The sequence below is a fragment of the Bos grunniens genome, chromosome 15 (genome assembly GCF_055505025.1).
Source record: "Bos grunniens cultivar Pamir isolate PY7600 chromosome 15, Bosgru_T2T1.0, whole genome shotgun sequence".
In the NCBI taxonomy this organism is placed as follows: Eukaryota; Metazoa; Chordata; class Mammalia; order Artiodactyla; family Bovidae; genus Bos; species Bos grunniens.
In genome coordinates this window covers 8,381,933-8,407,540 of record NC_141179.1, presented here as the reverse complement: position 1 = coordinate 8,407,540, position 25,608 = coordinate 8,381,933, and the positions used below count along the sequence as shown (strand labels likewise).

Sequence of the window (25,608 nt, the reverse complement as noted above, 5' to 3'; positions counted from 1 at the left end):
TCCTTCTCAGAAGGTAACAGATACCATTTATGGTATATGAACTGTGGCCGGTGGTTTATTAGATATGTATTCAATAAATCATGAATTTTAAAAGCTCGTTGTAGAAAAATTAGAACTACTACATCAAATTCAGGATTTTAGAGATATTACTGCTTAGGAAATGACTAAAATGAAAATTTTAATCAGAGTAAAGGGTTCAGGAGTGAAGCCCCTCTCTGAGATTCCCATTAATGAACCCTGCTTAATACACTGCATAACATTTATCATCACTTGATATATATACATTAGTTCAGTTCAGTTCAGTTCAGTCACTCATTCGTGTCCGACTCTTTGCGACCCTATGAATCGCAGCACGCCAGGCCTCCCTGTCCATCACCAATTCCCGGAGTTCACTCAAACTCATGTCCATTGAGTCAGTGATGCCATCCAGCCATCTCATCCTCTGTCATCCCCTTCTCCTCCTGACCCCAATCCCTCCCAGCATTAGAGTCTTTTCCAATGAGTCAACTCTTCGCATGAGGTGGCCAAAGTGCTGGAGTTTCAGCTTTAGCATCATTCCTTCCAAAGAAATCCCAGGGCTGATCTCCTTCAGAATGGACTGGTTGGATCTCCTTGCAGTCCAAGGGACTCTCAAGAGTCTTCTCCAACACCACAGTTCAAAAGCATCAATTCTTGGGTGCTCAGCTTTCTTCACAGTCCAACTCTCACATCCATACATGACTACTGGAAAAACCATAGCCTTGACTAGACAGACCTTTGTTGGCAAAGTAATGTCTCTGCTTGTGTGTGTGTGTGTGTGTGTGTGTGTGTGTGTGTGTGTGTATATATGTATATGTGTTGCTCTCCTCTGCCTAGAATGTAAGCTCCATGAAGGCTGAGATTTGGTCCATTTTGCTCACTGTAGAACTCCCAGAACTTAAAATAGTACCTGGTAAGTGTAAGGGCTCAATATTCAGTTATTTAAAGAGAATGAGGAAGGGTCATCGAAAGGGAGGGGTTGATGGAGGCAGGAAGAGATGGAGATTAATGTACTTATTCAGTTCACAGAATTGGTATTTGAGCTGGAAGAGACTTCACTGCTCTCATTTTGCAGACAGAGACTGGTGCCCAGAAAGGGCTGGTGATGTACTCAAGGCCACATGGTGGGGAGCAGCAGAGCCTACACTTCAACCCGCGTCACTTAACGAGAGGCTGGTGAACTCCCCATGCTGTGCTCAGTCACATCCAGCTCTTTGTGTCCCTGTGGACTGTAACCTGCCAGGCTCCTCCGTCCATGGAATTTTCCAAGCAAGCATACTGGGGCAGGTTGCCATTTCCTACTCCAGGGTATCTTCCTGACCCAGGGATCTAACCCGTGTCTCTTGCATCTCCTGCACTGGCAGGCGGATTCTTTACCACTGCGCCACCTGGAAAGCCCGACCTTCCCATAACATCTACTTACAAGCAATATAGACAAAAAAGTTTACTACGTATCTATAACAAACTTCAATCTGCTGGAAATCTACAGTGTTAATAAAATGGTATCAGCTGCTTCATCCAGACACCAATAATCAAGATAGAAATAAGAAAACTAAGATTTTCTGACCCATGGTTTTATAATACAAACATCAGACAGAATTTAGTTAATATAAATATCAGACAGTTATTGATGAAAACATCATCATTACCTCCAAGAACCATGCCAGCCTGACAGCACTTTCTAAGGCGACATGCTGGGCAGTTTTTTCTGCGGATTTTATCAACAATGCAATCGTTTCTTCCAGCACATAAGTAGTTATGCTGTCCTAAAAAAAAACAAACAAAAAATAGGGAACAATTATTTAAAATATCTAAAGACTGCTGGAAAGCTTATGCAGTGACAACTAAAAGAGGAGAGGTGCACATTAGCAAGAGCATGACTGTCTCAGCTGGCCTCTTGCTTGGCATAGCTGAATGCTTGTAATGCTCTAACCTTGTGCAATAAACCTGCACCTTCAGGAGCCTAAATGAGGGGAACACATCTTAGAAGCTAATTCCAGAACTCCTTTAAACATCTTTTGTAAAATATTTCTGTGCATCTTATTAATGGTGTCAGCAGATCACCATGTCTTTAGATCACCATTATTTCAAGATTAGGTACATGTTGCTGATAAGCATTAGTGTGTTAAGATAGTCAAGTTCTAGTAAAACCTTTTCTTTTTAACATATAAACCTTCAAGAGAACAGATATAGACAAAGAAGTCTCTGTGATAGACTTTTTAATAAAACCTATGTGCTTAATTCTTTTGGAGAATCTTGGAGCAAATTCACTCTTAAAGAATCTCATGAACTTGAATAGCATGTAAAAACTATCACTGATTGTATTGACTTTACTGTCTTGTTTATCTTGGCTAAAATTATAAAACAGGATGGGGAGAAATAATGATAAAGTGAGAGCAATTTAAAACAATGAGAAAAACTCAGTGAAGGACAGGAGAGAATTACAGAAGAAATTAGGGTAAAACATGACCCTGTGCTCATTTTGTGATGGGTTTTTGTATAAGTGGTTACTTATACCCTTCAAAAAGTCTGGGGAAAAAGTTTAATATTCAACAATGATGATTATTTAAACCAAAATATGTTATATTTAATAAGGCATGGAGCAATCTATTTAGGTTAAATAAAAATGAAAAAAATTGTCAGCTTAGACATATAAATATTAACTAGAATATTTACTGCTTTGGCACTTCTTATTTTCCATTGAATTCCTATGAAATAGACTGTGAGACTTTTAACATCATCAGATTGCTTAAAAATAATTTTAAAAGTTGAAATTTTCAATTTTAAAATACCATGGAATTTTCCTATACTATTTTATATTGTTGTTTACTTGTTAAGTCACATCTGACTCTTTTGCAACCCCAAGGACTGCAGCCCAGCAGGCTCCTCTGCCCATGGGATTCTCCAGGCAAGAATATTGGAGGGTGTTGCCATTTCCTTTTCCAGAGGATCTTCCTGACCCAGGGAGTGAACCCACTTCTCCTGCTTGGCAGGTAGATTCTTTACCACTGAAGAACCCAGGAAGCCCAGTATTTTGTATTAGTTGACATTAAAATCAGATCCATTTTTTTAACCAAAGTTTGTAGTAAAGGAACACAGAGATCCTTTAAATGTGTATTTAACTGAGCAAGAAAAGGCTACGCTGCAACAATAAATGGCACAAAGGCCGCGTTTTATGAGATAGCTAATAACAAAATGATTCTTGACCTGGGACGTTTTAGAAAATCAGATAGTCTTTGCTGCAAAACAGATTCCTCCACAAACTTCTATTCATGTACTCTCACATACTGGGCTTCCCTGGTGGCTCAGATGATAAAGAATCCCCCTGCAATGCAGGAGACCTGGGTTAGATCCCTGGGTCAGGAAGATCTCCTGGAGAAGGGAACGGCTACCCACTCCAGTATTCTGGCCTAGAGAATTGCATGGACAGAGGAGGCCGGTGGGTTACAGGGCATGGGGTTGCAAGAGTCAGACATCACTTAGTGACTAAACCACCACCACCACTCTCACACACTAGTGCTCATTCCCTTGCCCCTCTCCAAAGAGCAGTTATGAAGCTCCACAACTATGCCCTCTAGGTTAGTGGAATGCACTGCATGCTACTTTCTAATTGGACTCCGGTTTAATTTATATATACATATATATATATATTTTTCAGGCTACAGGAATGACTGTGGGAGTAAAAGTGTTTGTGTTGTGCTGTGCTTAGTCGCTCATTTGCGTTCGACTCTTTTCGACCCCACGGAATATAGCCCGCCAGGCTCCTCTGTCCATGAGGATTATCCAGGCAAGAATACTGGAGGGGGTTGCCATATCCTCCCCCAGAGGATCTTCCTGACCCAGAGATTGAACCTAGGTGTCCACATCGCAGGCTGATTCTTTACTGTTTGAGCCACCAGAGAAGCCCAAAAGTGTATGTAAGTTTATCTATTTATTTATGATAATTTATCTTGACTCTGCACTGATTTCTCATGAGAGAACAGAAAGCAAGATTTTTCCATTCTCTCTAGAGAACACACTTAAACGGTGCTCAGAGATGTAACTGCCCTTGTTTAAGGGCAGGCTGTTCTTCTCTATACTCCTCTGTCAAAAACATCCAGGAAAAAAGCCTGAACCATCTGTAGCTGGAATGCTTCTAAGTGGTCTCTTTTCCGTTTCTAAATGATTTACAATAGCACCTCCTTCAGTGTCTCAGAGAAGATGTCCCCATTAGAGGGTACTCACTGCATGTTGCTAAAACCATTCCTTTCTACCTGCTTTCAAACCTTCCCCATCAGTTTCCTCCTAAAATCTTCAGTTGCTCCCCTTTCAAGGATGTCTTCTTTTCTCCTCAAGCTTTTCCATTTCAAAAATTCCATAATCAAGAAAAAAAAAAAACAAACGGAACTGTGTGTCTCACTCTTAATTCTCCTTGACTTCATCCCTTTCTTTGTTATCTAAGTTGGTGAAAAAGTCATCTGCACTTGCAGCCTTTGATCAGTTTCCTTTACTTTTCAGTTCAGTTCAGTCGCTCAGTTATGTCTGACTCTTTGCGACCCCATGGACTGCAGCACACCACACCTCCCTGTCCATCACCAACTCCCAGAGTTTGCTCAAACTCATGTCGGTGATGCCATCCAACCATCTCAACCTTTACTCCTCAGCTTATCGGAACTGGGCTTATATGTCCACTGTGCTTATAAAACAGAGTAATGCCATCAACAATGTCTTCGTTCTTAAGTGCAGTGACTCTTTCTTGACTTTCTGTACAATCTGCCATGGGTAATTCTCTCTCCACCGGTCCCCCCTGCCCCTGCTTTTTTTATGTGAAGCACATCTCTTCTGACTCTTCATCTTCTTTCCAACCATTCCTTTTAAGTTCCCACTGTCCATACCTTTGCCTTTGCCTTATATGTTGTATGCTGTGTGCTCTGCTGCTGCTGCTGCTAAGTCGCTTCAGTCGTGTCCGACTCTGTGCGATCCCATAGATGGCAGCCCACTCTGCGATCCCATGGACTGTAGCCCACCAGGCTCCCCTGTCCATGGAATTCTCTAGGCAAGAATACTGGAGTGGGTTGCCATTTCCTTCTCCACCTTATATGTTATATTCCATTGTAAACACCATGTGGATAATCTCATCATCTGTGCATGGCTCCAAAATCTCATCCTAAACTCTGACCTTCCAACCACCTCCTGGTAGGTATCTTGAACTCAACATATGAAAAAGAATTCAGTAGTTATCTGGTCAAGTTGTTTCATAAACTGTGTCATTCAAGAATTTTTTTAACAGATTGCATAAATTCGAAAAAAGGAAATTATCTACAATCTCATTACCATGCAACTACTTTCATTTTCGGGTTTCCCTCCAGTCTATCTATACAGATCTAGAAGGTATTTAACATCTATTTGTTAAGTGAATATATACACACTTTTAGAAAATTCTCATTAATTCAACAAGTATTGATTGAGTGTCTATTATGTTCCAATACTGCTTTTTGAGTAATCCTTTTCCCCACTTAACTGAAATGCATCTTAATTATTGATACGGTAGCGCAGAAGAGCATTTACTGAAATCAGATTGCTTGTTCATAGCTCATATCTGAAGATTACAGTCTCTAAGATGATAATAACAGCAACAATTACTAAGCCCTTACTATGTGCTGGCCACTGTTACAAGCTATTGCATGTATTAACTCAATCTTGGAGGTACTATCGATTCCATTTTATAGAGTTAACTGATGCACAGGGAAGTTAAGTAACATGTTTAATGTCACACAGGCAGAAATTTTAGCTTAATTCACCCAAAAGGTTGCATAGGAAATTAAGGGTATGAACTTTGGAGCAATACTGTATCAGTTCACATTTCAGCCTCACTACCTGCTAGCTGGTGACCAATGGCAAGTAAAAGGAGGACACTGTTAGTATTTTGGGTCACATTTAATAACTAAACGAGCTCACATAAGAGCTTGGAATAGTTAATCATATAGCGAGTACTTAGGGAATGTCTACTACAACTATGATTTACTGACACATCCTAAATCCCAAATACAGACAGATCTGTTTTAGAGGTGACCAAAGAAATGTAAAACTGGCCAATTTATTCACTTTTAAAGTCAACAGAAAGACATTCTCAAATATGCATAAAATCAGGAAATAAGGCCCCAATACACCACTCTTCCAAAAGGGATTCCGAAATGCTTAGTTTGACTAACAGCAGGTAAGTTGCAACAGAGGATGCATGAGGGAGGCAGTCTGGTGTGAAGGATAGCAAGTACTAAACACACTGAAAGATATATTTAAGTAAAATATATAGTTACCAAATAGAATGCAATTCTTATAACTCTTGAGGGAAAAACAGCTGAGCATTTTAAAATTTGATGTTTGATGGGAAGGAGAATCTCTGGTAATTAAGACTACTGGCATGAAGTCACTACTGTGAGGAACTGGCATGCCTCATATCATCACAGATTTCCATAAAGAATGGAAGATATCTGGAAGCTCCATGCATTCTAAGCTATGGTCATCCTCAACACGAATATTGGGCTGCAAAGCAGATATAGCATCATGCAAGCAAAATATAGGACATATATAGTTAGAGGTTAATCTCTACGAGATCTTTTGACCTAAGAAATGTTGCAGCCCGTCAATTCCAACTGGAGGTGACTAAGATAACTTGGCATGAGGCCTAAGACCTGACTCTGTATCACAACACTTGCCCAATACTCAGAGCCACCAAAAAAGGCAAGAATGCAGAAAGGACAACTCCATTATATGTATTAATCCATCAAATACCTGGCTGTACATGCAGATGAGGAAAATTCACGCCTAAAAGCACTAGCTCTGTTACAGCATTATCTGGGAAGTCTGCAAAAGATTAAACTGTGATGGTAGCAAATTCAGCATGATGTCTGCTGCCACCACTTTTCTTCAGACAAATTTATATCCTCGATTCAAAAAACACATTCATGTCCAGATCCAGCTGCTGATTTCTCATAAATCATAGACTGATGGTTCAAATTGCATACTGCCAAATTTATACACACTGTGGTTATATAACAAGTCTATAAAAGTCTCTCTATTAAACCACCCTGCAGTCTATGTTCTAACTTCCTTGCTGTTTACCCACTCTTTCATTACCAGGAATTACAAGACATTCAGAAGTATTTATAAGCTATCAGTTCAGTTCAGTTCAGTCACTCAGTCACGTCCGACTCTTTGAGGACCCATGGACTGCAGCACGCCAGGCCTCCTTGTCCATTACCAACTCCCGGAGCTTGCTCAAGCTCATGTCCATTGAGTTGGTGATGCCATCCAACCATCTCATCCTCTGTCATCCCCTTTTCCTCCCGCCTTCAATCTTTCCCAGCATCAGGGTCTTTTAATGAGTCAGCTCTTCGCATCAGGTAGCCAAAGTATTGGAGTTTCAGCTTCAACATCCGTCCTTCCAATGAACATTCAGGGCTGATTTCCTTTAGGATGGACTGCCTGGATCTCCTTGCTGTCCAAGGGACTCTCAAGAGTCTTTTCCAACACCACAGTTCAAAAGCATCAATTCTTTGGCATTCAGATATCTTTATAGTCCAACTCTTACATCCATATATGACTACTGAAAAAACCATAGCCTTGACTAGATGGACCTTTGTTGGCAAAGTAAGGTTTCTGCTTTTTAATATGCTATCTAGGTTGGTCATAACTTTTCTTCCAAGGAGTAAGTGTCTTTGAATTTCATGGCTACAGCCACCATCTGCAGTGATTTTGGAGCCCAAAAAAATAAAGTCTGACACTGTTTCCACTGTTTCCCCATCTACTTGCCATGAAGAGACTGGATGCCATGATCTTAATTTTCTGAACGTTGAGCTTTAAGCTGGCTTTTTCACTCTCCACTTTCACTTTCATCAAGAGGCTCTTTAGTTCCTCTTTGCTTTCTGCCATAAGGGTGGTGTCATCTGCATATCTGAGGTTATTGATATTTCTCCCGGCAATCTTGATTCCAGCTTGTGCTTAATCCATACTCGTGCTTAATCCATACTCGTGCTTCTCGTGCTGTACTCTGCAAATAAGTTAAATAAGCAGGGTGACAATATACAGCCTTGACGTACTCCTTTTCCTACTTGGAATCAGTCTGTTGTTCCATGCCCGGTTCTAACTGTTGCTTCCTGACCTGCATACAAATTTCTCAAGAGGCAGGTCAGGTGGTCTGGCATTCCCATCTCTTTCAGAATTTTCCACAGTTTATTGTGATCCACACAGTCAAAGGCTTTGACATAGTCAATTAATCAGAAATAGATATTTTTCTGGAACTCTCTTGCTTTATCTATGATACAGTGGATATTGACAATTTAATCTCTGCTTCCTGTGACTTTTCTAAAACCAGCTTGAACATCTGGAAGTTCATGGTTCACGTATTGCTGAAGCCTGGCTTGGAGAATTTTGAGCATTACTTTACTAGTGTGTGAGATGAGTGCACTTGTGCAGTAGTTTGAGTATTCTTTGGCATTACCTCTCTTTAGGATTGGAATGAAAACTGACCTTTTCCAGTCCTGTGGCCACTGCTGAGTTTTCCAGATTTGCTGGCATATTGAGTGCAGCACTTTTACAGCATCATCTTTCAGGATTTGAAATAGCTCAACTGGAATTCCATCACCTCCACTAGTTTTGTTCATAGTGATGCTTCCTAAGGCCCACTTGACTTCACATTCCTGGATGTCTGGCTCTAGGTGAGTGATCACACCATCGTGATTATCTGGGTTGTAAAGATCTTTTTTGTACAGTTCTTCTGTTTATTCTTGCCACCTCTTCTTAATATCTTCTTCTTCTGTTAGGTCCATACCATTTCTTTCCTTTATTGTGCCCATCTTTGCATGAAATGTAAAGATGGTATCTCTAATTTTCTTGAAGAGATCGCTAGTCTTTCCCATTCTATTGTTTTCCTCTATTCTTTTCATTGATTGCTGAAGAAGGCTTTTTTATATCTCCTTGCTATTCTTTGGAACTCTGCATTCAAATGGGTCTGTCTTTCCTTTTCGCCTTTGCTTTTCGCTTCTCTTTTTTTGACAGCTATTTCTAAGGCCTCCTCAGACAGCTATTTTGCTTTTGCATTTCTTTGCCATGGGGATGGTCTTGATCCCTGTCTCCTGTACAATGTCATGAACCTCCGTCCATAGTTCATCAGGCACTCTGTCTATCAGATCTAGCCCCTTAAATCTATTTCTCACTTCCACTGGATAGTCATAGGGGATTTGATTTAGGTCATGCCTGAATGGTCTAGTGGTTTTCCCCACTTCATCAATTTATAACCTATCAGTTCAGTACAGTTCAGTTGCTCAGCTGTGTCCGACTCTTTGCAACCCCAAGAATCACAGCACGCCAGGCCTCCCTCTCCATCACCAACTCCTGGCGTTCACTCAAACTCATGTCCATCGAGTCGGTGATGCCATCCAGCCATCTCGTCCTCTGTCGTCCCCTTCTCATAGGCCACCACAAACAGGATAAGTGGCATGTGATCAACAATAGGAGTTACCCAAGTAGGAGATACCATCTCCATCTCCACTTTCACATATGCATCATTGACCCCTCTTGAAACCTGAGGAACGATTACCTGAAGTCTACAATAGAGAACCTTGCTTTCTTTCTCCTTGGAAAATCTCTTACCTCCTTTATGGTGGGAAAAGCAAAAGATAAGTGCTAACTACCAAGATTTCTTCTAAATCACATACTCCCTTTTATTTTCTTTATGCTCCAGTTGTACTGACATCACTGTCTTTTCCTAAACTCTTGAAATATGAGTTTAGGAAACATGTCTCTATGACTCTCCTCCCTTTTCAAATTTATCTGCTTGGCAAATTCTTACTCATCTTTCAAGTCTGGTCTTACCTGACTGATGATAGAAAGATCTGGCCATTTCTTTGTGCAATTGCATATTCAAGGTATTCCTCTTGTAAATGCTATGTGCCTGTTTCTCCCCACATTTTGTGAGAGTAAAAACTAGGTCTTTAGAGTTTTGTGTCTAATAAGAGTTTGATAAATATTGTTGGAAACATGCTTATCTAATTACATGCACTGTTTTACTGTCATATATATATATTCAGCAACAATAGTCATAAGATACTCAACAATAAAAGGTTTATTATAATGTTTCACTTAATGTCATATAAAAATCACTTGCTCCAGACTTTTACTTACTACCTTTCAATATTTACTATTACAGAATGACTTTTATTTCAGTAAATTCCTTGCCTTTTTATACTAGTAAACCATGAGGCACATGCAGCACCTTCACCAAGCTTATTTTTTAACAGATATCTTTGGAAAACCAGAGAATTTTTATTATTTTAGAAAAATTTGTTTAATGACATACAAAAAAGGGACTATTGAATGATTATATTTATATATTATTTCTAATTGGTCTCTATATTTACCATTTTAATATAACTTCCAAGCACTACTATTATTAAAAAATCACATTCTGTGAATATAAAAGTACTATTAAAATATGACCGTTTTACTTGCCTAGTGACATACAAAAATTTTAGATACCTGAAAAATAAAAATCCTTTTAAAATTTCTCTTAAAACAGGCTTAAAATTCCATTTTAACTGAATCTCTTTATTATAAGCTAGAAAGAGATTTACCTTTAAAATAAGAAATCTGTATTATTTGTGTTGCCTCTCAGAGCACAAGTGAGCACACTTCACTGTGGTTTAAGTCAAGTCACAATTTTTCATGTCTTTTTATGATAAGAAGAGGGAAATATGTAGCAAAATGATAAGAGAAATGAGTATATGTTCAACAGATAAAGGACCAAAGGAAAAAAAATGTACAATATAACCTACAAAAATTTAGGCTTGAGGTAACATGAGCTGATGCTTATGAGGACACTCTTTCCACCATAAACACACAAATGCTGGGTAAATTATGACAGAGGCATGTCAACAAATTATAGTAAAGGAAGGAAGGAGGAGAGAAGGAAAGAGAAAGAGAGGAAGAGAGGGAAGGAAGAGGAAAAAAAGAGAAAATCTCGTAAGTCAGAAAAAAAGAAAGATATGAAAGCCGGAGGGATAAATCCGATTGAACTTTGCAGTAGTCCAAAAATAGTTGCAGATACAGATAAGGGACCCAGGAGCTGAGAGCTAGCATTTTAAGCTCATGAGGGTTTGGAGTACATGACATTAGGCCATCTGGAAGACAGGGACAGGAACTGAAGTCTCCGTAGGATGGAGACGCTCAAAAGGCTGCCTTATTCATGAAAATAATACCAAGAATACAATACTAAGAATACAATACCAAGAATACAATACCAAGAATATACCATTTAAGCCAGAAATGTGTCCAAAACTTTGACTTGGGAGAGGAATTATTCATGACTAAAAATAAAACAAATAAACAAAAATCTTGGCCTTTTTCAGAGGTGATTTTCACTACCATGTTATATAAACCTGCATCACAGAACAAATAGTCTAGGACCAGTGAAATTCCCAGGGTCCTGGGAGAGGTAAATGAAAAAACTTATATTGTAAGGATAGGTATACATATATATATAAAATCTGTATAAGAATTTTTATAGAAACTGTTCATAAATAGCCCCAAATTGAAAGCAATCGAAATTATCATCTATAGCATAATTTATAAACAAACTGTACTTTATTCATTTAATACATCATACCGTAATGAGAATAAATGTCTAGCCCATGTAAAAATGTGAATGGACTCTGTAAGTATAATGTCATGGGAAAGAAACAGACACAGGAAAACACTGTATAATTTCAGGCATAAAAATTTACAAAACAGTTAAAACCATCTATGATGTTAGAAGCTGGGATGATAGCTACTTTTAAGGAGTGATTGGACGGGATGCGAGGGGACTTTTAGAAAGCGAATGATTTGAAACATTTTTTGAGGGTGATGGTAACAAAGTTTCCGCGATTTGCTGTCCATGGGGTCATAAAGAGTTGGACGTGGCTGAGTGACTGACAACAATTCATTAACATCTACATCTTTAACTAAAGTACTTTTTCTGAAGATATTTATGTCAATAAAAACTTTCCTCTTTCTTTGTAAAAATGTCCACCTATGAGGACAGCATGGAAGGCAGTGTGATCCAACAGAGAGAGTCTGTGTAGGGCTGACCACCAGAAATCCAGACCTGAGGAGTCCAGAAAAGAACAGAAACATCACCTGCATTACAGGATACAACTGGGGCTTCCCAGCGGCATATCCCCCGGAGTCCCACCAAAGTATCCTGCCAGAGAAACAGTCAACTATGATCTTCCACCAAACACAGAGAACTCTAGGGACAGTCACGTGTGTACATGCCATGGACATCTGTTCCTCTCCCTTCAACCCCTTTCCCATACCTTAGCCCTGAAAAGGTCAAAAGTAGCTCTAATGGTTCTTCCGAGAGTGAGCAGGGTGAGAAGGAGGTGACCTTGTTCTTTCTTCCCTACAGGCTTCAGGCCCCAAGCAGTGCTGAGCAAGGGCAGAGGAGAGACTCCAACTTAGATTAGAGTTTGCAGTTTTTACTGTATTGCTGGCCAGTACATTTTGATTCGGAAATAAGATTTTTCTTCTGATTAAAAACTGTAGGATTGGACTAAGATTTCATGCAAACTATGGAAGAATACTTTGGTTACCTCATGCGAAGAGCTGACTCATTGGAAAAGACTCTGATGCTGGGAGGGATTGGGGGCAGGAGGAGAAGGGGACGACAGAGGATGAGATGGCTGGATGGCATCACTGACTCGATGGACGTGAGTCTGAGTGAACTCTGGGAGTTGGTGATGGACAGGGAGGCCTGGCGTGCTGCGATTCATGGGGTCGCAAAGAGTCGGACATGACTGAGTGACTGATCTGATCTGATCTGATGGAAGAATAAAGTCATCCTGATAGTGGCATTTTGAAGAAAAAAATGGTGTGCATGGGTGTGAGTATAAAACAATTAGGGAGTTATTTAAACCTTGCTAGAAAAATAAGTGTAAACTAGTAATTCTCAACTAGAGGCAATTTTGCCTCTTTTCCCCACCTCCACTCTGGGACATTACACAGTGCCCGGGGACGCTGCTGTTTTACACAAATGAGGAGTTAGGTGCTGAGGAGAAACTGGGGTGTGGCTAAAGATCCTACGATGCACAGGACATTCCCCACAGTAAAGAATTAACTGGTCCAAGATGGAAATAGTGCCACACTTGAGGAAGCCTTGGTGCTAACTCATGATTGCCCCGTTTTTTTCAGAGATGTATTTTCTAGGTCTGTCCACTGAAAATGCCCAGAAGCAAAGACAATCACAGCAGCAATAAATGCTAGGATGCAGACTGATCGCTGAGTCTAATATCATTTTCATCTGAAAGCAATCAGAGCTCTGTGGAGAAATGGCTGATGCAGCACCAGGATGCGAAATGTACAAGTTGGGACTGGGATGTTCTATTGTGACTGAGTTTCATGTTACTGAGTTAATGAAGTGTGTTCACGTCATCCTGACCAAAGATAAGACAATTTCTACATCAAAAATAATTTAGTTTAAGTGGTTAAAACACTATCCTGCCTGCTAAGTCGCCTCATTTGTGAGCACTCTTTGCGACCCCATGGACTGTAGCCCACCAGGCTCCTCTGTCCATGGGATTCTCCAGGTAAGAATACTGGAGCGGGTTGTCATGCCTCCTACAGGGGATCTTCCCAACCCAGGGATTGAACCCCCGTCTCTTACCTTGCAGGAAGATTCTTTAATGCTGAGTCACTGGGGAAGCCCCATTAAAGCACAGTGACTAGATAAAAAGCCATGAACACAAAATGAACTCAATGTAAACTACTGGAGGTTACCAGGGTATAAACTTATTACTTTGAAAACTGATAATTAAAAAGAAATAACTGAGCAACAAATACGTCTAAATTGCCTTTTGGAAGAGAGAATGAACTCTAAAAAATATTTTAAAGCTGATAAAATCAGAAGGAATAACAGAAGTAGAATATCACCCTTTCGCAATCTCTAAAGAAATGACCACCACCTGTGAAGGATGAAAAGACTATTAAAAAACTCCTCCTTTTTCCAATTACGTATCTGTGTGATGCTGCATTTTCTTCATATGCTTCAAGCAAAACAACATATTGCAACAGATTAAATGCAGACAAAGTTATGAGACACAGCTGCATTCAATTAAGGCAGACATTAAAATGACTTAAAAATTTAAAACAATGTCACTGTTGCCATTAAATTTTTCTGGATTGGAAAATTAACATCTTATGGGTTTGCTGCCTTTTAAGTGAGTTAATAAAATGTTTTAAAAATTATCAGTTTTGATTCTAATATAACAAATATTGATAGATATAATTCACACAAACAAAAATTCTTTGGACTCCCCATAATTTTAAGCAAGTAACAAGATCAGGAGACCATAGTATTTAATAACTACTTTTTTTGTATATGATTCTTGTTAAAATATTTAACCTGAATCTAATCACATAGAAAAAAAAAAATCAGACAAATCCAGACTGAGAATTTCTACAACAGTTTGCCAGAACTCCTTAAAAATGTCAATGTGATGAAAGACAGAAAAAAAAGCTGGGTGATCCTTTTATATGAAAAACTATAGAAACTTTTTACCCAAATGAAATACATAGTTTTTGATTGGACCTTGCATGGAAAAAAATTTTTTCATATGGGACATTTTAGGAACAACTGGGAAAATTTTAATAATGGCTATATATCAGATAAAATCATTATATCAATGTTAAATTTTGGGGTGTGATAAAAATATTGTGATTACTTTGTAATTGTCCTTTAGGAACACATTTGAAATCTTGAGAGGTAAAGTACTATGTCTGCAACTTATTTTCAAATAGTTGAGTACAGACATTCATTTACCAGTATTCTTCTGATTTTTTTTAGAAGCACAGTGTTCTGCAGACTGGAGAAGGCAATGGCAACCACTCCAGTACTCTTGCCTGGAAAATCCCATGGATGGAGGGGCCTGCTTGGCTGCAGTCCATGGGGTCGCTAGGAGTCAGACACGACTGAGTGACTTCACTTTCACTTTTCACTTTCCTGCATTGGAGAAGGCAATCACAACCCACTCCAGTGTTCTTGCCTGGAGAATCCCATGGACGGGGGAGCCTGGTGGGCTGCCGTCTATGGGGTCGCACAGAGTCGGACACGACTGAAGCGACTTAGCTGCAGCAGCAGCATTCTGCAGACACATATACAATGAGATAAAAGTTTGAACCAGTTTTTCGTATTAGCCAAACTGGGCTGGTCGTATAAAACCAGAGTGAAGAGAGTGGGAAAGAGTAAATCTCTGGCAGTGTGAAAAAGAGCTGGACAATAACAGAAGTTTTAAAGTATCTTAAGGTAAGATTCCAGGATTTTTAGTTAAAGTGAAGAAAAAAGGTGTTGGGGGAAGAAGGAAGGAGATAAAATTTTATAGACTCACATCATGGGTGAGTATATTACGAACTTAACTGGTTTATTTCATGTAATCCTCATAAACAAAAATACATGTTGTGTTGTTGTTCAACTGCTAAGTTGTGTCCCACTTTTTGCAACCCCCATAGACTGCAGCAAGCCAGGCTTCCCTATGCTTCACAATCTCCTGCAGTTTGCTTAAGTTCATGTCTACTGAGTCAGTGATGCTATCCAACCATCTCATCCTCTGCCACTCACTTCTCCTGCCCTCAGTCTTTCCCAGCATCAGGGTCTTTCCAATGAGTTGGCTCCTCACATCACATAGCCAAAGTACTGGAGTTTCCGCATCAGTCCTTCCAACGAATATTCAGGGGTGATTCCCTTTGGGATTGACTGGTTTGATTTCCTTGCAGTGCAAAGAGATCTCAAAAAGGCTTCTCCAGCACCACAATTTGAAAGCAACAATTTTTCAGTGCTCAGCCTTCTATATGATCCAATTCTCACATCAGTACATGACTACTGGGAAAAACACAGCTTTGACTATATGGACCTTTCTCGCAAAATGATGTCTGCTTTTTAATATGTTATCTAGGTTTGTCATAGCTTTTCTTCCAAGGAGCAAACATCTTTTAATATCATGGCTGCAGTCACCATTTGCAGTGATTTTGGAGCCCAAGAAAATAAAGTCTGTCATTTCTTTCACTTTTTCCTCTTCCATTTCTGATGAAGTGATGGAACTGGATGCCATGATCTTAGTTTTTTGAATGTTGAGTTTCAAGCCAGTTTTTTCACTGCTTTTCACCTCTTTCACCCTCATCAAGAGGCTCTTTATTTCCTCTTCACTTTCTACCATTAGAGCAGTATCATCTGCATATCTGAAGTTGTTGATATTTTTCCCAGCAATCTTGATTCCAGCTTTTGATTCATCTAGCCTGGTATATCACATGATGTACTCTGCATAGAAGTTAAATAAGCAGGGTGACAACATACAGCCTTGTCAAACCTGTTTCCCAATCTGGAACCATTCTGCGTATGGTTTTAACTGTTGCTTCTTGACCCGCACACAGGTTTCTTAGGAGATAGGCAAGGTGGTCTGGTATTCCCATGTCTTTAAGAATTTTCCATGGTTTGTTGTGATCCACACAGTCAAAGGCTTTAGCATAGTCAATGAAGCAGAAGTAGATGCTTTACCAGTATTCCCTTGCTTTCTCTATGATCCAACAAATGTTGGCAATTTGATCTTTGGTTCCTCAGCCTTTTCTAAATACAGCTTCTACAGCTGGAAATTCTCAGTTCACATACTGTTGTATCCTAGCTCGAAGAATTTTGAGTATAAATTTGCTAGCATGTGAAAGTGACTGCAACTGTATATTAGTTTGAACATTCTTTGGCACTGATTTCTTTGGGATTGGTATGAAAACTGATTATTCCAGTCCTGTGGCCACTGCTGAGTTTTTTAAATTTGCTGATACATTGAGTGCAGCACTTTAATGGCACGATCTTTTAGGATTTGAAATAGCTTAGCTGGAATTCCATCACCTTGACTAGCTTTGTTCATAGCAGTGCTTCCTAAAGCCCACTTGACTTTGGATTCCAGGATGCCTGCCTCTAGATGAGTGATCACATCATCATGGTTACCTGGGTCATTAAGACCTTTTCTGTATAGTTCTTCTGTGTATTCTTGCCACTTTTTCTTAAAACCTTTTCTGTTAAGTCCTTACCATTTCTGTCCTTTATGGTACCAATCCTTGCATGAAATGTTCCCTTGAAACCTCCAATTTTCTTGAAGAGATCTCTACTCTTTCCCATTCTATTGTTTTCCTCTATTGCTTTGTATTGTTCATTGAATAAGGCCTTCTTATCTCTCCTTGCTGTTCTCTGGAACTCTACATTCAGCTGAGTATATCTTTCTCTTTCTCAATTGCTTTTACTTTTCTTCTTTCCTCAGCTATTTGTAAAGCCTCCTAAGACAACAAATCTGCCTTCTTGCATTTATTCTTCTTTGGGATGGTTTTGGTCACCACCTCCTGTACAATGTTGACTCTCCACCCACAGTTCTTCAGATACTCCATAAGATCTAATCCCTTACATCTATTTGCTCTTTCACTGTATAATCACAAGGGATTTAAATCACAACTGAAAGCTCTAGTGCTTTCCCTACTTTCTTCTATTTGAGCCTGAATTTTGCAATAAGGGGCTCATGATCTGAGCCACAGTCAGCTCCAGCTCTTGTTTTTGCTGACTGTATACAGATTGAACCCAAGTACTGCATTTTGCAATCTCAAAAAATGACCGAATGATCTCTGTTCATTTCCAAGGCAAACCACTCAAAATCACAGTAATCCATGTCCATGCCCCAACCACTCATTTGAAGAAGCTGAAGTTGAACGGTTTTATGATGACTTACAAGACCTTCTGGAACTAACATCAAAAAAAGACGGCCTTTTCATCATAGGGGACTGGAATGCAAAAGCAGAAAGTCAAGAGATACCTGGAGTAACAGACAAGTTTGGCCTTGAAGTTCAAAATGAAACAGGGCAAAGGCTAACAGAGTTTTGCCAAGAGAACACATTGGTCATAGCAAACACTCCCTTCCAACAACATAAGAGATGGGATTGAGATTGCACCCAAATACTCCATTTTAAGGGCTTCTCTGGTAGCTCAGACAGTAAAGAGTCTGCCTGCAGTGCAGGTTTGATCCCTGGGTCAGGAAAATCCCCTGGAGAAGGAAATGGCAACTCACACCAGTATCCTTGCCTGGAAAATCCCATGGATGGAGAAGCCTTGCAGGCTACAGTCCATGGGGTTGCAAAGAGTCTGATGTGACTAAGTGACATCACTTTCTTTCTTTCACTACATTTTGGACTCTTTCGTTGACTTGAGGGCTACTTCTTACTGAAAAATTCAGACTTAAATTAAGAAAGTAGGGAAAACCACTGGACCATTAAGGTATGACCTAAATCAAATCCCTTATGATCATACAGTGACAAATAGATTCAAGGGATTAGATCTGCTAGACAGAATGCCTAAAGAACTATGGATGAAGGTTCATGACATTGTACAGAAGGAAGTGATCAAGACCATCCCCAAGGAAAATAAATGCAAAAAGGCAAAAGGTTGTCTGAGGAGGCCTTACAAATAGTTAGGAAAAGAAGAGAAGCAAAAGGAAAAGGACATAAGGAAAGGTATACCCATCTCAATGCAGAGTTCCAAAGCAAAAAAAAAGGAGTGATAAGACAGCCTTCCTCAGTAACCAATGCAAAGAAATAAAGGAAAACAACTGAATACAAATATTGGAGATCTCTTCAAGAAAGTTAGATAACAAGGAACATTTCATGCAAAGATGGGCACAATAAAGAACAGAAATGGTATGGACCTAACAGAGGCAGAAGGTAGTAAGAAGAGGGGGCAAGAATACACAGAACTATACAAAAATGATCTTAATGACCCAGAACAGAGAACTTTCAGATGTTCAAGCTGGATTCAGAAAATACAGAGGAAGCAGAGATCAAATTGCCAAAATCCATTAGATCATCAGAAAAGCAAGAGAGTTCCAGAAAAGCATCTACTTCTGCTTTATTGACCATGCCAAAACCTTTGACTGTGTGGATTACAACAAACTGTGGAAAATTTTGAAAGGTATGGGAATACCAGACCACCTGATCTGCCTCCTGAGAAATCTGTATGTAGGTTAAGAAGAAACAGAAAAAAAAAGAAAAAAAGAAAAAAGAGGGAAAAAAAAAAAAGAGAGAGAGAGAGAGAGAAAAAAAAAAGAAGAAAAACAGAACTGGACATAGAACAATGGTCTGGTTCCAAACTGGCAAAGGAGTACATCAATGCTGTATACTGTCACCCTGCTTATTTACCTTATATACAGAGTACATCATGCAAAATGCTGAGTAGGATGAAGCACAAGCTGGAATCAAGACTGCAGTGAGAAATATCAATAACTTCAGATATGCAGATGACATCACCCTTATGGCAGAAAGTGAAGAAGAACTAAAAAGCCTCTTGATGAAATTGAAAGAGGAGAGTAACAAAGCTGGCTTAAAACTCAACATTCAGAAAACTAAGATCACGGCATCTGGTTGCATCACTTCATGGCAAATAGATGAGGAAACAACAGAAAGAGTGACAGACTTTATTTTCTTGGGCTCCAAAATCACTGCAGATGGTGGCTGTAGCCATGAAATTAAAAGATGCTTGCTCCTTGGAAGAAAAGCTATGATGACCAACCTAGACTGTATCCTAAAAAGCAGAGACATCTCTTTGCCAACAAAGGTCTATGGTTTTTTTTTTCCAATAGTCATGTATGGATGTGAGAGTTGGACTATAAAGAAAGAGCAGCATGGAAGAATTGATCCTTTTGAACTGTGGTGTTGAAGAAGACTCTTTCGAGTCCCTTGGACTGCAAGGAGATTCATCCAGTCCATACTAAAGGAAATCAATCCTGAATATTCATTGGAAGGGCTGATGATGAAGCTGAAGCTATAATACTTTGGCCACCTGATGCAAAGAACTGACTCATTGGAAAAGACCCTGATGCTGGGAAAAACTGAAAGCAGGAGGAGAAGGTGGGGGTGGTAACAGAGGATGAGATGGTTGGATGGCATCACTGACTCAGTGGATGTAAGTTTTAGAAAGCTCTGGAAATTGGTGATGGACAGGAAAGCCTGGTATGCTCCAGTCCAAAGTGAAAGTTAAAGTCACTCAGTTCTGCCCAACTCTCTGTGACCCCATGGACTATACAGTCCATGGAATTCTCCAGGCCAGAATACTGGAGTGGTTAGCCTTTCCCTTCTCCAGGGGATCTTCCTAACCCAGGGATTGAACCCAGGTCTCCTGCATGGCAGGCAGATCCTTTATCAGCTGAGATAGCAAGGAAGCATGCTGCAGTCCATTGGGTTGCAAAGTGTTGGACACAACTGAGGGACTGAACTGAACTGAACTCAAAGCAGATTATTACCCAAATTTTTCTTCTGTTTCTTTTAGCAAGTCAATTCATGTATGCTTTTTCCTAAAATTAAATCTATGTATTATTGATAGAGGTGTTAAACAACTAGAAACATTCTAATGGAGGAATGTGACTGTTAAATGAGAGGTTGGAAGTCACCATAGTTTGTTCAGGACATTCATTGAAGCTGCAAGTTACAATGAGTTGGATGAGTACAGTGAGTCAAGAAGTGAAATTAAAACAGAAAGAGCCAGTGGCCAACACCCTGGGAGCTGACTTGGATTGTCTGAGCAAACTAATACTGTGAGAGCTGCCCTAGTCAAGTGAGAATCGTGGTAGAGAGGAAGGTCAGAGTGCAAAGGGCCTCAGATCTTGAAGAGTCTTGGGGACCATTGTAAGAACTTCCATTTTTTCTCTGAAAGAAAATAGTACCACTGCAGAGTTTTGATCAGAGGACTGACATGATGTAGCTTAAATTTTCACAGTATCACTTTAGCTTCTAGGCTGAGTATAAAATCTAGGAGGACAAGGAAAGAAATGAGACCAGTTAAGAGGTTGTTTCAATAGATCCAAAGGAGAATAATTGTGACTTGAAACCAAGTGGTCAGTGGAGACGGTGATAAGAGATCAGATTCTGGATATAATCCAAAAAAGGAACTAAGTAGTTTATAGAATCTAACCAGTGACATTCCAATGTTTCATTTTTTAAAGGCCTTGATGCTACTATTCAAAATTGCTTCTTCTTTCTTCTCTTCATCTCTTTTAAATTAAAATTCTTTCTGACAGTGGATCAGCTTTCATTTATTCTTTTCGAGGCTAGTTCTATGCTCTCTTTATAAACAAAATGATGCCTCTGGATCTGTTCTGAAGTCTCTCCTAACTATCCACATTTCTTTTAAGTTTTAAAATACTAAATTTTATGCAGCATTCAACTAGCAACATCTGGTACTTCTAATTATCTATTTAGAAAAGCCATATGCATTTAGAGGTGGTAAGGGACTACATGGCTTCCCTGGTGGCTCAAATGGTAAAGAATCTACTTGCAATGCAAGAGACACAGGCTAGATCCCTGGGTCTGGAAGATCCCCTGGAGAAGGGAAAGGCTACCCACTCCAATACTCTTGCCTGGAAAATCCCATGGATGGAGGAGCCTGGCAGGCTGCAGTCCATGGGGTTGCGAAGAATCGGACACGACTGAGCGACTTCACTTTCATTTTTCACTTTCATGCACTGGAGAAGGAAATGGCATCAGGATATGGATGATTTATCTAAAGTCATGAGCCCAGACAGCTCTAAGGAATTAGTTTAAAAACAGAAAGGAAAGTCAAACTCACTCAGTTGTGTCTGAGGACTCTTTGAGGCCTTTGACTCTTTGAGGCCCCATGGACTGTAGCCTGCCAGACTCCTCTGTCCATGGGATTCTCCAGGCAAGAATACTGGAGTGGGTTGCCATACACTTTCCCAGAGGATCTTCCCGACCCAGGGATCAAACCTGGGTCTTCTGTATTGCAGGCAGATTGTTTATCATCTGAGCCAAGTTTAAAAACAGAAAGGAAGGGGTCCAAATACAGAGCACTGAGCTCTCCAATTTTAAAAGCTAAAGGGGAAGTGGAGACTAACAGGAGCTAGTGAAGAAAATCAAGAGTGTCTTGTCCTGAAAGCCAAGTGAAGAAAGCATTTCCAGGAAGGTGGGGTGATCAACTGTCAAATGCCACCAACAGATCAAGTAAGATGGGACTAAGAATTGTTGGCCAGATTTTGCAATGTGGTAATTTTTTCCAGTAGTCATGTATGGATGTGAGAGTTGGACTGTGAAGAAAGCTGAGCACCAAAGAATTGATGCTTTTGAACTGTGGTGTTGGAGAAGACTCTTGAGAGTCCCTTGGACTGCAAGGAGATCCAACCAGTCCATTCTAAAGGAGATCAGCCTTGGGTGTTCTTTGGAAGGAATGATGCTAAAGCTGAAACTCCAGTACTTTGGCCACCTCATGCAAAGAGTTGACTCATTGGAAAAGACTCTGATGCTGGGAGGGATTAGGGGCAGGAGGAGAAGGGGACGCCAGAGGATGAGATGGCTGGATGGCATCACTGACTCAATGGACATGAGTTTGAGTGAACTCCAGGAGTTGGTGATGGACAGGGAGGCCTGACGTGCTGCAATTCATGGGGTCGCAAAGAGTCGGACACAAATGAGTGACTGAACTGAACTGAACTGAACTCAATTTTGACAAGGGCTTCCCAGGTAGCTCAAATGGTAAAGAATCTGCCTGCAGTGCTGGATACCCGGGTTTGATCCCTGGGTCAGGAAGATCCCCTGGAGAAGGGAATGGCAACCCACTCCAGTACTCTCGTCTGAAGAATTCCACAGACAGAGGAGTCTGGCAGGCTACAATCCACAGGGTTGCAAAGAGTTGGACATGTCTGAGCGACTAACAGTTTCACTTTCATTTTCAATCTTGACAAGAGAAGTTCTGGTGAAGTGAGTGGAAGAGACAAAGGCCGACTGGATTAGGCTTAAGAAACAAAGGGAGAAAAAAATTTATTGGAGGAATTGGCTGCAAAATTACTAGAGAAATGGTTGTTACCTGAAGGATTAGAAAATCAACAGAAATATCTTGGTTTTATTTTTAAGACGGGAGAAATAATAGCATGTTTACATGCCGAGAATAAGGATCAGTCAGAGAGAAAAATAATAATTCGGGGAGGGGAAAAATTTCTGGAGCCTGCCTATGAGTCAATAGAAGACAGGACCTCGTGCACAAGGGCCATAGGCTGTCTTGTGGAGGACCACAGACTCCCAGTAACAGGAGGAAAATTCAATTATGAGTTAGATGCCATGGGGGTACATGTGGTGGTAGCATTTTCTGAAAGTGTTTTCAGAGAGTTAGGAAGCACAGCTGAAAGTGAGGATGGGAGAGTGTTGGAAGGTTGAGAAGGAGGAGGAAGAGAGTCATCCAGAAACCATGGACAATGAAAGGACTATTTGTAGGACAGATTATTTAGTCATAATATTCAGTTTCCAATTCCACCTATCAGTTATGCAAAGTACCCCCTCGCCCCACCTGAAATTTAGCTAGTGAAGTTTTACCCTCCCTGATGTAAATTAGTTTTCACTACAAACAATTAAGACAAAGAGACACTATATAATGGATAAGAAGAGATGTAATGGATAAAATAGAAGGTTCTCTGGGTTCCAGTCTCAGTTTTGCCATTTATTCATTATTGGCCTGTGCAAGTGATTTAACCACTTTGTGCTTCATGTAATACACTTCATGTAAAACACTTTGTGCTTCGAGTTCTTGGCATGTAATAAGTGTTACATAAATGCCTCCATTGTTGTTTAGTCATTAAGTCACATCAGACTCTTTTGTGATCCCATGGACTGAGCCCGCCAAGTTCCTCTGCTCATGGGATTTCCAAAGCAAGAATACTGGAGTGGGTTGCCATTTCCTTCTCCAGGGGATCTTCCTGGAGAAGATTCCTCCCAGGGATCGAACCCACGTCTCGCACTGGGAGGCAGGTTCTTTACCACTGAACCATCAGGGAAGCCCACAAATGCCTCTTACTACTACATATAATAACCATTGACACTCAGGGAAACTTTTTTAATAAGTAGAAACTTCTATTTTAAAGTGTATATAGTTATGAAGCCTTATATCTATAATGTACTCATAATGCCTTCACAATAAAATCATATAAGAGAATCATCTACAGACAAATGTTTTTCAAAATGCTCTTTAGATCACAGCAGTCTTGCAAAAGGGAGACACTTTCATTCTTCTATCAAAACACTGTCTTCAAGTTGAAGGGACAGACTAAGTGCCCCTTCTGCTAAGTAGCATACTACTGAGACACCTGTCATCATAGGAAAGATCAGCACTTTAGGATACATATACTTTTATACAGGAAAATACGTAGCTTGTTTTTAAATCCTACAATTTCTTTAAAATAATGTGCAATGAGAAAACCATTGCGTGGTAAAAGATTTTTGTTGTCATGCCTCATTAGATTGCAAAGTACCATTATGACTCCTCTGTATCTTAAGGGTCTTCTGTTAAAAATCAGTCACAGTAAAGACACCTTGCAGAGCTTTGTTCACTTAAAATTTCCACTTGTTTGTTTGCTGCAATGTCTAGCTTGCCTATGAAGGAAGTAGTAAGTCAGTTTCCTATATGAGGCTACCTGTAACCTTAACCTGGATTTGTTTTTTAATATCACAGTAAAAATCCTATCAGGAGTTTATGCAGTCTTTCCATAAAACATTCTTTTAGTAAAAAATGCAATTACTATTGAGACTACATCTTTGCTTTACTGACTCATCAAAAACACTTTTTTCTGTGTATTTCATTATTGACATAGAACCTAACAATCAGTAAAATCCCATCATAAAGCAACTGATGATCATGAGATAATGTTAATTCAGATAAACTCTCTCAAACAGCTTCAGTCCTCCACCAGCTCCTATTCTGAAAATCAAGAGGAGAGTAAGGCTGGGCAGAGAAAGGGCAGGCAACCACATCAACCTTTGTATGTGCTAGTGCCCCTGGGTAGATCAACAAAATGGGTAGTAACCACCAGGAGATTTCCTGCACTCTCTGCGCATGAGATCCAGAATCTCTTCCCCTGGTGTAAAGCCACTGGTTTTAAAGCACTGGTTTAAGCACGGTGTAAAATGCCAACTCCGAGAAGGCGATGGCACCCCACTCTGGTACTCTTGCCTGGAAAATCCCATGGATGGAGGAGCCTGGTGGGCTGCAGTCCATGGAGTGGCTAAGAGTCGGGCACGACTGAGCGACTTCACTTTCACTTTTCACTTCCATGCACTGGAGGAGGAAATGGCAACCCACTCCAGTGTTCTTGCCTGGAGAATCCCAGGGACAGGGGAGCCTGGTGGGCTGCCGTCTATGGGGTTGCACAGAGTCGGACATGACTGAGTCGACTTAGCAGCAACAGCAGCAGCAGCAAAATGACAACTGAGACTACATGGGTCTGGACTACTTGAGAGTCAAGTCACCAGATTGTGCAAACCTGCCCCAGTCATTTCATTAGCCTCGAGTAACACAACCACAAATTTTACTGAATTGAATTTTTTGGTGACTACGTTTTGGCAGTAACTCACTGTAATACAAACCAAGATGTGAAACTCTGTGTTCTTTCACTTGTCTGATGAAGCCTGGCATGCTGCAGTCCATGGGGTCACAGAGTTGAACACGATAATAAACCTCCAACACTATATTTTTCTAATATTTATTTATTTAGATCTTGA

The 25,608-nt window shown here is 40.1% G+C and overlaps 1 protein-coding gene across 3 annotated transcripts in view; it reads right to left on the bottom strand.

The window, feature by feature from the left end:
* Positions 1-25,608, bottom strand: part of PGR (progesterone receptor) — a 111,215-nt gene that overhangs the window by 52,995 nt on the left and 32,612 nt on the right. For all 3 annotated transcript variants that reach the window (XR_015141765.1, XM_086338905.1, XM_086338907.1), the window contains exon 3: positions 1,668-1,784. Coding sequence is in view for 2 of the 3 variants with exons in the window: in XM_086338905.1 (XP_086195031.1) it covers positions 1,668-1,784 (117 nt within the window). In the remaining variant the exon portion in view is untranslated. The remainder of the gene's footprint in view (positions 1-1,667; positions 1,785-25,608) is intronic.